Below are 15,290 nucleotides of genomic sequence, written 5' to 3' on the forward strand. Positions count from 1 at the left end.
GCTAACAAGAGGGGAAGGAGAGAAACATTTTCTAGAAAGATAGAGATTTTTGTTTGCGCTTCTTACCTTCTGATCTCATGGGAGGCATATTGAATGGGTAAATATACAGCAATACAAAAGAAATGATCAAAACCATATCAACTACAAGTCTTTCAAGACTCTTAAGAGAAAGGAATTGATGTGTTGCCAAATGCTTCAATGTTTTGATTAAAAGCTTTGACTAGGTAGACCTGTAAAGTCACCAAATCGGCGCCAGGATAGTGTTTCGGCGGCGCCATTAATTAAGTCTCCGCTGAGCTTGTTTTCTTTGGTGACTTCCCGTTTTCTTCAAGCTCAATTAGTCACGCCTAAAACGTGCCAGGTCACGCATTTTAATCATTTTTACTTTATGGTATTTATACGAATGTCACACATTGTGTATCACATGTTTCTTCATTCACAGGCATCAAGACTGTATCTATATTGTAGCTCTGTATGTTTTGTATTGTAATTTGTACTCGTTCACTGCATATTATTGTTTATTGTTTCGACCTCAGGTCACAGTCAATTCCATTGTCTCTCACGGCCCGGCGTCAGTCGGCCGCAATATAAGCTGCCTGGATCTGTAATAAACTAGCAGTAACTTTTACCTGCTCGTTTCTTTGACACCTTACAGTGGTGACCCGGAGTATCCGGGGCCATTAGTGGACTCACGGCGACTCAGTCTTGGCTCAGGATTTCTCCAAAACGCTCTTAGCGGCCTAAACACGGCGCTGTAACCAGCGTTTGGCGTGCTGACTCTCGTCGGCGTACCCCACCAGCGTCACTAAGCGGAACCACAGCGGCGCGAAAGTGCGTACTGACGCCGAGTACCCCACTCCAGTAAGGGGTCAAAGGAGCGAGCATGGGCGCGATATCCCCTCCTTCATGCAGTTAAACGCGGACCTCATGGACTCCGAGGTTTACCTACCTCCCATCACAGCCGCACCCGCCCCGCGCCGAGGCCCTCCGCAACTCCACACCAGCGCCCGAACACACGACGGCGGGCAACACAATCGCGGGCGCCCTCACCGTAAAGCTGCCGCCCGTTTACGCAGGGGAACCCATCGGCGTGGCTGCGCAGGGTGGAGAGCCACTTCAGAATCGCGGACCTCACGGACGAAATCCTACAGGCCGACACAGTGCTCAACGCCCTTCCGGAGGACGTGTACACAAAACTCATCTCGCGAGTACCGAAACACACACCCTCACATACAGCACCGCAAAAGTTCCTCCGAAGCTTGCTCCCTGCCCATCGCCCGAGCGGGCCGCCCGTGCTATCCTTGCCAATAATCCACTGACGACCTCAATCCAAGAGACGCGGCAGGGCATGGTCGTAGATCTCCTGTCAATACCAGTCTTGGGTGGCACAAACAAGCGGCACGAGATAAGCTTCATACGGGAAATCTTCCTTCGCCAACTCCTCCGGAAGTACGCAACCAGATCGCTCACCCCTACACCATGCCTGTCGAGGACCTCATAGAGGCGGCACAACACTTCACAGACTCCGTCAAGGCTTCACAGCGGCTAAAACCGGCCACACAGCCGGTCAGCCCGTCCAGCCTGAAGAGGACGTGAGCAGCCCGTCAACGCCATCGCCAACAGGCGTCCACGAACCACAGCAGGCGGAGGTCCCCGGCTTCTGTCGCTACCACAAGTGGTTCGGAAAGGACGCCCGAAACTGCCTGCCGCCCTGCTCGTTCAACCGTTCAAAAACGTGTGTGGCGGCGGCCAGCAGGACAGGCCGCCATGGCAGCCGAAGAACCCAGGGCCTCAAAAACAGTAGGTTTTTACGTCCGCGACACCGTCTCCGGCAGGATGATGCTGGTCGACACAGGAGCCTTTAAGTCGGTCTTCCCAGCATCCAGAGAGGACCGCAACCAGACACCAGACCCGCCGCTTCTGACGGGCCGCCAACGAACCCCATCCTCTCCTACGGCACCAGGCTCCTGTCGATCTCCATCCTTGGCCAGAGTTACTCCTGGGACTTCATCGTCGCGGCGTAGGAACCCCACTCCTGGGGCGATTTTCTGGCGCGCACTTCGGCCTGCTAGTCGGCGTGGGCGCAAGCGCCTCGATACCGACTCCTGCCGGTCTCTCCGTTAACGGCGGGACCCAGACCCACCATCAGCGCCGTCGCCCCCACCAGTATGCACACCTTCTGTCGGAGTTCCCTGAGGTATTTAAGCCCGAGCCGCTAAGTCCCGGGGCCCCAGCCAAGCACGGCATATACCACCATATAGTGACTAAAGGGCCCCCGACACATCGAAGTTCAGGCTTCCCCTCAGCGCCTTCAGGAGGCGAAAAATGCATTCATGCGGAGATGGAACAGATGGGCATCTGCAGGAAAGCCTCCAGTCCATGGGCCTCCCCCTCCACATGGTGCAGAAACCGGACGGCTCCTGGAGACCCTGCGGCGACTACAGGCGGCTCAACATTGCAACGGAGCCCGACCACTACCCTCTACCCAATATGCAAGACCTCACGGCCTCCTTTCACGAGGCCAAAATATTCACTAAATTGGACCTTCTTAAATCTTATTTCCAGGTACCTGTTGTGCCAGAGGACATACCAAAGACAGCCATCATCACGCCCTTCGGGTCCTATGTGTTCGCCTTCTCCACCTTCGGGCTGAGGAACGCCGGGGCCACCTTCCAGCGGCTCATGGACAGCATCCTGGGGACCTAAAATTCTGCGTCTGCTACGTCGACGACATTCTCATATTTTCCAGGTCTCACAGCGAACACCAGAGGCACATCAAAGCAGTCCTCCAGCGCCTCCAAGAAACGGCCTCGTCGTCGTTTCGACAAGTGTACCTTCGGCGCCCAGAAAGCAGAATTCCTGGGTCACGAGGTGTCTCCGACAGGCGTCCGCCCTCTTACATCGAAAGTGGCAGCCGAGCCAAGTTCCCGACACCCACCTCCATCAAGGCCGTCCAGGAGTTCCAGGATGGTAAACTTCTACAGGCGGTTCATCCCCGGGATCGCGACACCACGGCCCCTGACGGAAGTCCTAAAGGTCAACCAGTCCCTGTCTTGGGGACCCAGCCAGCAGCAGGCCTTTTCCTGACGAAGGCCGCCCTCACCAAGGCAACCGCCTTGGCACACCAGGATCCCAAGGCTCCCCCTCCAGCTGACGACAGGCGCCAGTAACGTTGCCTGCGGCGGTGCTGTTCTGGAGCAAATCATCAACGGCGCCCCAGCCCATCGCCTTCTTCAGCAAGAAGTTCAGTCCCGCAGAGTCGCTACAGCACCTTTCGACAGGGAACTCTGCGCGATGTACCGCAGTTCGGCACTTCAAGTTCCTCCTGGAGGGGACGCCCTTCACAATCTTCACAGACCACCAGCCACTGGTTCACGCCTTCACGAAGCAGGGGACGCATGGTCTTCCAGACAGCAGCGCCACCTCTCAGCCATAGCCGAATTTACCTGTTCCGTCAGGTACCTCCCCGGCAAGAAAAAAATCCCGTAGTTGAACGCAGTGCAGCAGTGTAGATTACCAGGACCTTGCCAGAGAACAGGCCGCTGACCCAGAAACCCCAGCATACCGCACCGCCATCACATCCCTCAAGTGGCGGACGTGACCCGCCCCGAGGCCCCAGCCTGCTCTGTGACATCAGCACAGGCCAGCCCCCGCCTTGGTTCCAGCCTCACACCGCGCCAGGTATTCGACATCATTCACGGCCTCTCACACCCCTCCGGCAGGACCACGGCCAAACTGCTTTCAAAAAGTTCGTCTGGCACGGGTGCAAAAGGACGCCACAGCCTGGGCAAAACAGTGCCTGCAGTGCCAGACCAGTAAAGTGGGTCGTCACACGCAGTCGGGGTAGGCGAGTTCCACAACCAGGGCGCGCCGCCGCCACATCCACATCGGCGTCGTCGGGCCTTCCCCATCAGGCGGATCCAGATACCTCCTCACGGTGGTAGACCGTTCGACGAGGTGGCCCGAAGCCACACCCATGCAAGAAGCCACCGCCAGCGCGTGCGCTGAGGCCCTGCTCTCCAGTTGGGTTAGCCGCCGCGCGTCCCGGACCACATCACAACCGACAGGGGCCCCGCTTTCCTCTCCGAAAGTTGTGGACTGCCTGGCTCAACTGCTGGGAACCACGCACCACACCACCACAGCGTACAACCCAGCCAACGGCCTGGTGGAACGATTCCACAGGTCCCAAAGTCATCCCTCATGGCCCGCTGCACCGCCGAGACTGGAAACATCAGCTGCCGTGGGTCCTCCTCGGGTTGAGGACCGCCCCAGAGCCGACGGCACCCCATCCGCAGCTGAACAAACCTATGGGGAACCCCTCGTGGTGCCGGGAGAGTCGTGACGGATGATCGCCCTCCCCATCTCTGCAGAGGCTCCGCGACGTGGCGGCAAGTTCGCTTGCAGGCGCTCATACATCGACAAAGCAACCACCTTCATGCGCCGCAGCTGTCATCCGCCACCCACGTCTTCGTCAGAGTCGACGCCGTCCGTCCACCACTAACTAAGCCCTACAGGGACCCTTCCGGCGTGCTGGGGCGGAACAGCAAGCGTTCCAGCTGGCACTCCCAGGCAAGAACGACTGGGTCTCCACAGACCGGCTGAAGCCCCGCCTTCCTGTCGGAGAGTCCCGGCAGCGACGCAGCACCCCTTCCGCCCAAACGCACTCCAGCACGCCCTCACCCGCGAAGCGCGGCCGCCCAGGAAGGAACCGCCCAAACAGCAGCCTCACAGGCGGGAGGCCCTCAGTTATCTTCAAGAGCGGCACCCTTCAGCGCCCCAGCAGGTACAGGGATTAATCAGGCGCGTCCCTCGTCTTGGGAGTATTTGTAAAGTCACCAAATCGGCGCCAGGATAGTGTTTCGCGGGCGCCATTAATTAAGTCTCCGCTGAGCTTGTTTTCTTTGGTGACTTCCCGTTTTCTTCAAGCTCAATTAGTCACGCCTAAAACGTGCCAGGTCACGATTTTAATCATTTTTACTTTATGGTATTTATACGAATGTCACATTGTGTATCACATGTTTCTTCATTCACAGGCATCAAGACTGTATCTATATTGTAGCTCTGTATGTTTTGTATTGTAATTTGTACTTTCGTTCACTGCATATTATTGTTTATTGTTTCGACCTCAGGTCACAGTCAATTCCATTGTCTCTCACGGCCCGGCGTCAGTCGGCCATAATATAAACTGCCTGGATCTGTAATAAACTAGCAGTAACTTTTACCTGCTCGTTTCTTTGACACCTTACAGACCCTTCTCAAGTGGAATTTATTGAAAACATGTCTGACTTCAAACATTTTCATTACTATCAATTATTTTTGTACAAACAAAAGATATAAGGCATAACTTTTGCTGTTGGGAAGTTGTAAATAATATGTGGTGCTGCCCTTCTGGCTGCTCAATGGAATAATGGCAGCTGATTCAAAACCATGCCGAATCACGGGAGTTCCCAGACCACAGAATGCTGGTTTTAAGAGGTTCGACTGCAGTAGGAAGGTAAGTGAAAAAGGTACCTGTGAGTCTGCGTCCCTTGGATGCATGGGAGTCCAGCAGCCAGTTAGTTCCATTTTGCATTGACTGAATAATTAGCTATGAGGGAAGCAGGGTTAGAGTTTGGAACTGTATAATAAGCAATGGGTTTGAATGAAAAACTAACACCATTTTTAAAAATTTATATTTATTTCACAATAAACCCTTTACTTATAATCGTCCAAATCACAGTTCAGGAGAGAAGGATCAAGTACCTTAAATGCTAGACTGGCTGACAGAGAATCAGCTATCTTACTTATAGCTCCTACAACTGAACTGGTAGCAGGACCCCTCGTTCTAAGAGAGTATAGGAAGTTCTGTTTGTGTGACAGAAATCCTGAAAAGCAAGTGACCCTAAAGAGTTTTATAACTGTACAATCAAAGTACCAAGTCCATCTTCTGCCTCTTCCCTCCCAGAGAATGAGGCATGAGTGTGTGTCACAGTTCCACAGTATCTTGGAATGAAAACATGTAGCAGAACAAGCACTTGCCAATCATGTATGATGCAGAGGCTGACAATCCTGGAGAATTTGTCTCATAGAATACCATACTGAATAAAAGACTGACGCTTAGGTTAAAGATGACAATAAATCAACTGCATTACAATTCCTCAGCCATAGCAGGGAAAACCTGTCCTACTGCTACCACAGGAATTAAAGAATAAGAATCCAGCCACCTGTGCACCATATTCTTAACATAAAAACTACTGAATATGGTTTGATGCTGTCATGTGCCTGACATTAACCCAGGATTAATATAAAGGTTACACTTAAAAAATAATGTGGAAAGAGCTCTAATCTAGCATGTTAGTACCTTTAACCCTTAAACGCTGAGCCTCTATTTACAAAAGTGTCTGTCGTATGACGGCGGCGTTTGGGAGTTAGTGCCGAAGCGGAAAAAAAGTTTTTTCAAAAAATCACAGCATGCTTAGTTTTAATGATTAAGAGTTCATTTTTGGCTCCTTTTTCTGTTATTGCCTGAAGTTTAGTATGCAACCATCAGAAATGAAAAAAAATATCATTATCATATGTAAATATTGAAATATATGACAGTGCAAAAAAAGTCATATATAATTGTATACAAATCGCACTGTGAGCAAAACGGTTAAAGCTAACGAGTTATTTTTTCTTTCTTTGCATTGTACACTAAATTGCAATGATTTTGTTATATAACAAATTGTAAAACGATCAAAGTAACACAGAAAATATTATCACAAAATGATGCATGAATTAAGTAAGGTCGTGCACGTAAAAAAGTTTTATTAAAAATTCACCATAAATCGAAATATTGTGCTAGACTCTTCCCGTTTGTTGCAAAATGAAGGTAATTCATTGAATATTACTAGACTGTAAGTGTTTTAGCTTACAATTGCAGTTTTCGACCATTCCGGTCGAGTTAAAGTTGACCGAAGGTAGAATTTTTTCTATTTATCGTGATTTTTATGAAAATATTTCAAAACTGATAAAAGCTACAACCATGAGTTATTTTTTGTTGTATTCTACATGAAATTGCACACATTTTCATATATAAAACTTTATGTAACGACTAATATAAAACGGTTCAAACATTACGACAAAGTGATGAAAGAATTTCTGAGATGTTGAAGCCAAGTTACGCCGGACGTAAGGAAAAGTTTTTCAAAAATTCACCATAAATTGAAATATTGTGCTAGAGACTTCCAATTTGTTGCAAAATGAAGGTAAATGATTGAATATTATTAGAATGTAAGAGTTTTTAGCTTACAATTGCATTTTCCGACTATTTCGGTCGAGTTAAAGTTGACCGAAGGTTGAAATTTTGGCACTTATCAAGTTTTATATGAAAATATTTCCAAACTGATAAAAGCTACAACCATGAGTTATTTTCTGTTGTATTCGATATGAAATTTCGCACATTTTCATATATAAAACTTTATGTAATGACTAATATAAAACAGTGCAAACATTACGACAAAGTGACAAAAGAATTTCTGAGATGTTGGCCGAGTTTTTGCGGACGTAAGGAAAAAGTTTTTCAAAAAATTAACCATAAATCGAAATATTGTGCTAGAGACTTCCAATTTGTTGCAAAATGAAGGTAAATGATTGAATATTACTAGAATGTAAGACTTTTGGCTTACAATTGCGTTTTTCGACCATTTTGGTTGAGTTAAAGCTGACCGAAGGTTGAAATTTTGGCACTTATCGTGATTTACATGAAAATATTTCAAAACTGATACAAGCTACAACCATGAGTTATTTTCTGTTGTATTCTACATGAAATTGCGCACATTTTCATATATAAAACTTTATGTAACAACTAATATAAAACGGTGCAAAAATTACGACAAAGTGACGAAAGAATTTCAGAGATGTGTGGCCAAGTTACCGCGCGCGGACGTAAGGGAAAAGTTTTTTCAAAAATTCACCATAAATCAAAATATTGTGCTAGAGACTTCCAATTTGTTGCAAAATAAAGGTACATGATTGAATATTACTAGAATGTAAAAGTTTTAGCTTACAATTGCGTTTTTCGACCATTTCGGTCGAGTCAAAGTTGACCGAAGGTTGAAATTTTGTCACTTATCGTGATTTATATGAAAATATTTCAAAACTGATAACAGCTACAACCATGGTTTGTTTTTTGTTGTATTTTACATGACATTGTGCACATTTTCATATATAAAACTTTATGTAATGGCTAATATAAAATGGTGCAAATTTTACGACAAAATGACGAAAGAGTTTCTGAATTTTTCGGCCGAGTTACCGCGCGGATGTAAGGAAAAAGTTTTTTTCAAAAATTTACCATAAATTGAAATATTGTGCTAGAGACTTCCAATTTGTTGCAAAATGAAGGTAAATGATTGAATATTACTAGAATGTTTTTTTTAGCTTACAATTGCGTTTTCGACCATTTCGGTCAAGTCAAAGTTGACCGAAGGTTGAAATTTTTGTAGTTGATAACGATGCGTCCACTCGGCACCCGACAGACAAGTCAGCGTTTAAGGGTTAACTTGAAATACTTTGCCATCTGACATTCTGAAGGGTGTAGCAGAGATAAGGTAACATAATATAAAAAATGTAAAAAATATGCAACACATGTAAAATACAAATCAATGGAAAACTCTGTTACATGCAAATACAGTACACACAAAAATAATAAAAAAAAGGACAAAATACAGTACACACAATATTAATTACAAAGAGTAAATAATAAAGGCAAAAAGCATATAATCAAATAAGCAAACAGGGCAAATAATTCAAAAAGCAATCTGTGCTCAATGCAACAAAAAAAAACTATCCCACAAAGAAAATCATACAGAAAATTAATAAGAAGCCAAACAAAACTGGCCTATTAATCCAAAGGGAAGCAAGCTACAAAAGCAAAAAACAGGTAGCAACAAAAAAAGTGATCTTAACCAACAGACAATACCCTAAAGTCAGTGGCAAACCAAACAGAAACTAACTTTGGACATAAACTAACTAGCACACTGTCCATACCTAGCTCAGCCATACTGACAATAATAAACTCATATACCAAAAAGCAACGCAAAAGGAAAAAATTACCACTATCTGATGCAAAGGGCAGCATTCTTTCTCTCAAACAAACAATAAAAAAATACATTAATCCTCCTTAGCAAACTATCAGCCACAGTGGAGAGTTGTTTTACCTGCGAGAAAACTAAAGTTTTCATTTTTTATTGTATGAGCATGGGAAAATAAAAAAACAATAGGATTACTGTATAAGGATGGAACATATGACTACAGTAATTTCAAAGGATTAAGCAATCATAAAATGTCTGGGGATTTCATAGGAGCTTGGGCATGAAGATTGAGACACCTGGATGTGGAAACTCATGGATCTGAGTGCAAATGTGCAAGGCTACCAAGTGGTTACAGTTTTGTTCTAAAATACTTCTGATTAGGAAGTGGAATGTCTAGAGTTTCAGTGACCAAGAAATTGGACTAATTATAAGCAATGGGTTTGTGGTAAAACAAAGCACAATTCCTATTCTTTTTTGATCCTTGGCCTGAGCACTGCAGTTCCTAATGGCATACATAAAACTATATCTTCTTGTTAAAATATATCACACCATACGCTACACGATTAAAATCTACACAACTGGTGGTCAGTGTACGATCACAGTACCAAAAAAATAATTGTCTTTGACAGACAAAAGCATAAGCATGCAGCAAAAGACAAAAGCATAGAAATTCAGCTCTATACTAATGTTCAGATGCACACAGCTAACTGAAACATCATCACATTTCCAAATTTACCTTCATTTCTTCAGCATCAAACTGCCTGTTTTTGTCAAAGCCGACAGACTTTGGAAAAAAGTAATCTGAATTAGTATTTACTTTTAAAAGTACAAATTTCATATGCTTGCCATAACTGCAAAGTCAATATAAAATTCTTTATAGTCTTCAATAAACCCATAATAACAAATGCAATATAATAATCTTGAATGCTGCAAACTCATACCTCATGAACTCTACATTAATCAGGTTCTACAGTGAAGCATTTCTTGTAAAAATTATATGATTTACATCGGATACTGCTATCAAAAAGTCAGTTATAAGAGCAAATTGTTCTCTTCCTTTAATAGTCAACAACTAAGTATGAATGGAATGTTCTGTTTTTCACCTCCTATATTATAACACCACCAATAACACTGGGACTTTCCACACTTAACACAGTACAATTAAAAAACTTTATTAAAATGCAAGGAGAATAGCATTAGGGTAGTAATGCATTACATCTCGCTTGAACTTTTGAAGTTCTAGTTGCATGACATCCTCAGAGAGACTCTTCCACAGTCTAACGGTGTAAGGAATAAAGGACCTCTGGAACTGAGAAGTTTGACTGCATATTGGTCCTGCTGTTCAGCAAATCTGGTTGTTCTCGGCAGAAAAAGGGGATCAGGGATCAATTGTGAATATGAAAGATTTCTATCAAAACACAACTTATGAAAAAGTGACAAACATGAGACCATCCATCCATGGTCCAAGACATAACAGCTAATATTAGGAAACAGAAACCTGCCACCATGAACCACTCTATCTAAAAGAGATAAAACTCTGGCAGAAGCAGACATCTACACCAGAGAAGAGACTTCTAGTAAAGGAAACACAAATTACCTCTGATGTCTAATAAGGGGCCAAAAAGTGGATGGAGACCAACCATAAAAGCAAAATACATGTAATGGGGATGAACATGGTGTATCTCTCATACACACCTCCTCCTAACAAACTGGTAAAACTTATTCTCCTTCTTTTGAAAGTTCAATAGCAAATATTCTGAGTGACTGTTGGGTCACAAAAGGGCCTCATTCCTAGAGAAATTTTTATAAAATCATGTATTCAAGCTAAAGAGAAAGTGCATTTTAAGTAACATATTTCTTAACAGCCCCAGTAGATACAAACACTTGAGACACCCCTTTTCTAAAAATCTGTCTTACAAAGATGCTCCCTCACAAATCAAACTGGGAATATAAGGTGTCCCTCATTCATAACACAACAGAGAAACAAGGAATGGAAAAAGAAATTGAGGTGAGGCCCTGAGAAGTCACAGTTTGTGTCTCAGTGACAAAATCTGAAAAAGAACAAAAATGTTGTCCCAATCCTCAAGTGTGTAACTTAACAAAAAGTGCACGGAGTTCAATGGCACATCAAGCAGAGGCAAAAGTAAGTACAATTATAGACATCATAGTAAAATCTTTTAAAAGATGCTCGGTTCAGAGGCTCAGCAGAATGGAGCCTCCCTCAAAGTACCTTCAATTCATGAGAGGCATTTACATCTCTATCTCCAGTCTTAAACACTTGATCTACAGCTGAATGACATACTTTACAGATGATACCAGCAGCTTCTTCTGAGGCTTAGAGTGGATCATGGTTTTTCCCACTAGGATAATCACAGAACATTCTTCACTCAGATATAAAATTTGGGGTTTGATTTTTTTTCCAGAGTATTAATCTTATTTGTCTCTGGTAAAAATCTGCTAGTGAGGCTTCAGTTGAAAACCTTCAGGCATGATGGTAAAGGTCAAAAACATTTTATTGAAAATGTCTGAAGAGGGGATGCTTCAACAACTCCCATTTCAGCAGTCCTAAGGACCTTTATCAGCAATGCCATAATGTCCTGGAAACCTCTCTGATTCCTGAGAGATTTGGGTTGTTGTATTATACTTTGTAAATCCTACACCAGATGAAGACTTGGAGTCATCTGTACAAATTGCACTCTGTGGGTCTTTACGTCTTGTATGTTCTACTATGTATTGCTTTCAGGGGTATATCCATAAATTTTTTAGTGTGCATGTGTTTACATGCATGTGTGATTTCAATGACCAGTGACCTCCCCTCCAGCCCATCTACCAATTCTGGAAAGAGGGAAGACTATAGAGCTAAACATGTCCCAAATTAATGATGAAGAATGCTGCTTTCCTTTATGCTGGGATTCTAAGTCCATGAAAATCCAAGTGTTTTCCATTATACTAACTTGGGGAGCTTTAATAAACACTTTCGTGGCTCATTATCTGGAGTTCAATCTAAGAACCTGATGATCATCTACTCACACGTTAACCAAGGGAATACTTGCTTGACTGCCTGGCAAAACTAGTCCCAAAATTGAAGAAGAGGAAATCTCCTTAACTGCTGCTACAGGAGAAGACCACCTGGACCTATGAGATCAGAGACCTTGTTAAACAGTACCATATTAGCTGAGAGAACAGGGACATAAAAGTGCTTATAAACCCAAAACTATTGCCCAGAATTTTACCTTTCACAGGCAAGAAAGGGCAACTTGTGAAGAGACTAACATTATAAAGAGAGTTCTCATAGTAGGTTGTACAGCTGTCATACGCAAAGGACTACTACAGTAAGTGGTGACTACCTGCAAAGGCTGAAATCAGCATCAGTGTCCTTTTAGTCTGTGTAATGAAGCAGCAAGACTTAAATATTAATGAATATCTCCAAGAAAACTTGCCCACCAAATCTATAGGTGAAAGGATCAGGTGACCAGCCCAGAAGTGACTAAGGCAAAAACACTGTTCCTGTCAGAAGTATGAGGGAAATTCATCATTTGGACAAAGGTACTGAGTTTGGCATTTGATGAAGATGGAAGACATCCTTAAACTTCTACAGGGTTAACAACCTAGTGGCTGAAAGCCCTGGACCATGCTTAATGTTCCTCAGTCCAAGTCTGTCCTCAAGGATAACTCCAGTAGCCACTACTATTAACACCTCAGCTTTATGATGATGAATTCACCATAACTAGTTGAAAAGGTAGTCCCATCCTTGAGATATCATCAGGAATAGTCATGCTGATAACCCTCCAAGTCTGAAGTTAATAGTGGAAGTTGTGTTGGGATCATCAACCACCCAATAATGTTTGTTATAACAATAATAGCAACTTTATTAGGTGGGTGATGATCCCATAACAACTCTCACTATTAACTTACAATAAAAACTCCTTTCCCAGCAATGACATCTCCAAATTATCAATATAAAAATTTTTGTAAGTGGAAATATCCAAAACACTTCCATCAAAACTATAGAAATAATATAAATGGGTCATGAATTCAAACATGAGATGAATTACAGGTGTTCAAGAACCTTTTGATCATATCTGGGTGGTTATATGTCGAATCTACAGCAAATCGTTCATTCAATGGTCCTGCTCCTACCTCACCTCTTAATCCACCTTTATGCTGCAAAGGTGGCATCTGTCTTTTTCATTGGTACATTTTCAGTACTGTTTTATTAAAATATGGTGAAAACTTCTTCAGCTCCTCTCAGGCAGCCTCACAGCACCTTTATCCTCTTCCTGCTTTTTTTTTTTTTTAACAAGGTAAGTATATTATTCCCTTAAGATAAAGCCACACCCAGCTTTCTTTACCTTCATTCTTGTTGTCTTTTAGGTTTGCAGTAGAAACGGGTATTTGGGAGTCTCTCTTATTTTTCTCAGCTAAAAGCTGAACTGACAAAATAAATAAATAAATGCATATGCACAGTGTACTGCTAAAAGGAATTCAAATCCAAGACAAAGGAAGGCCAAGATACAGACAATAACAGCCTAGACATTAGTTTTATGGTCACCTCCAAGTGAAAGATAACTAAATGAGGCACAGGAGACATACTCCAATTAATTAAGGAAAACGTAACTGAAAGAAGATGCTGAGTGTTTCCGTATTCAATATTATTATTATTCTGCCAAATAGGATGGCTGGATAATTTGAGTTAATTTTACAGTATTGAGTCTTCTCAGTCTTTCTTATAATTCTTTTCTCTTCCACATCTATACTGGATAATAACTGGCCAATGTTCATATTTTGCTAAAGAGAAAATGTATTTCTCTTTACCAAAATATGAATGTTGGCCAATTATTGTCCAATCTTCACATGGAAGAGAAAAGATTTAAATGAAAAACTGAGAAGACTTGATATAAAATTAACTCAAATTACGCAGCCATCCAATTTATTAGGACTTCTTTAAAAGAGGGTCTACTTCCTTCTTATATTATTATTGTTGTAATTAACAATACTGTATAGTAGCCAAACATGAAACGCAATATGAAAAGTAAAAGTTGGTCATACAAGAGCTATTTTGAATATGCAGTCCAGTAACCATTCCTTAGCCATTATATTTATCGGTGACTGATGCTGTTAATCAGGTCTATTACTAGAATGCAACTTGATTGTTTTTACATCCTTTTACGGACAATTGGCTGGTGCCAATCATACCCCAAAAAAACTTTGAAAAAAGAGAGACAATTATACTATTTAAATATAAAACTTCAAGGAAAACCCAATATGTCAGTGTTACTATTCTGTTATATTTCACTTCTGAACGCTTACTGTAAATAAAAAAAGGGTAAATTTTCAGTTGAGACTAAAATTAATGAAAAAATTTCATCTTGTATAATCATGCTATGAGAGGTTTAAAATAACTTAAATGCTTGAATTTCATCTTTTTAAGCACTATCTTGAAAAACTTTTAACACTGGCTGTTGCTCTAAAAGTATCTACATCCACTTGAAAAAAATTTACAAGCAAAATACATTTAAGAAAATCATGGTCATTTTTACTCATGCAAGGGATTTTACAACGCAGTTTATGACAATACATTTTTAAAGAAATGTTAATAATTTCCAGTACAGTACACATTTACTCTATATTACTACTATATCTATTTTTTACATATAAATAAATATTCCCAAAGATACATTTTAAATCAACATGAAATGTAACAAGAGAAACTTAAAAATATTCATATCATAAAAAATAAACTTAGCTAAATTACTTACTTTTACTTCAATTTTGGTGAAGGACGAGAGGTCTATGACTCCAACATTTTCACGGCAAGCTTGATATTCTTCTCGAACACAGTCAAAGAAAGCAGGTTTCCTAAATGAGCCCTCCGGCATTTGTGATGGGGGATCACCACCTGTGGATGCAAGAAGCATAAATATCAGTTTACGAAGATATTAAAAAATATTGCATTGCTTAGCATTAACAGATCTGTATCTTAAATGTCATATAACATACAAAGATATCTGGTTCACAACAAAGACATCATTTATTATTAGCACATGTCTAGCACTGAAATGAATACCATTAAAAAAAATGGTACAGTATTCAGTCAGTATTGCTACACATGACTTGGGGAACAATGGTTTTAGGCAGCCAGCAGTTATTTTTGTAGTGTTTTTGATATTTTCTAGTATTTTTTATTTGATTTTCTCATAACAAGGTTCTTCTGCACTTTCATTCATACTTTTACTT

General features: G+C 42.2%; 1 protein-coding gene across 6 annotated transcripts in view; it reads right to left on the reverse strand.

The window, feature by feature from the left end:
- LOC136835014 (pyruvate dehydrogenase phosphatase regulatory subunit, mitochondrial-like) overlaps positions 1 to 15,290 on the reverse strand; it is a 75,968-nt gene that overhangs the window by 28,954 nt on the left and 31,724 nt on the right. For 3 of the 6 annotated variants that reach the window (XM_067098045.1, XM_067098043.1, XM_067098048.1), the window contains 2 exons: positions 14,813 to 14,952; positions 9,790 to 9,837 (listed from right to left, as the gene is read on the reverse strand). In XM_067098045.1, coding sequence (XP_066954146.1) covers positions 9,790 to 9,837; positions 14,813 to 14,952 — 188 coding nt within the window. The remainder of the gene's footprint in view (positions 1 to 9,789; positions 9,838 to 14,812; positions 14,953 to 15,290) is intronic. The other 3 variants (XM_067098047.1, XM_067098046.1, XM_067098049.1) reach the window with 1 other exon arrangement.

This window comes from Macrobrachium rosenbergii, chromosome 54 (assembly GCF_040412425.1).
Source record: "Macrobrachium rosenbergii isolate ZJJX-2024 chromosome 54, ASM4041242v1, whole genome shotgun sequence".
NCBI classification, from domain to species: domain Eukaryota; kingdom Metazoa; phylum Arthropoda; class Malacostraca; order Decapoda; family Palaemonidae; genus Macrobrachium; species Macrobrachium rosenbergii.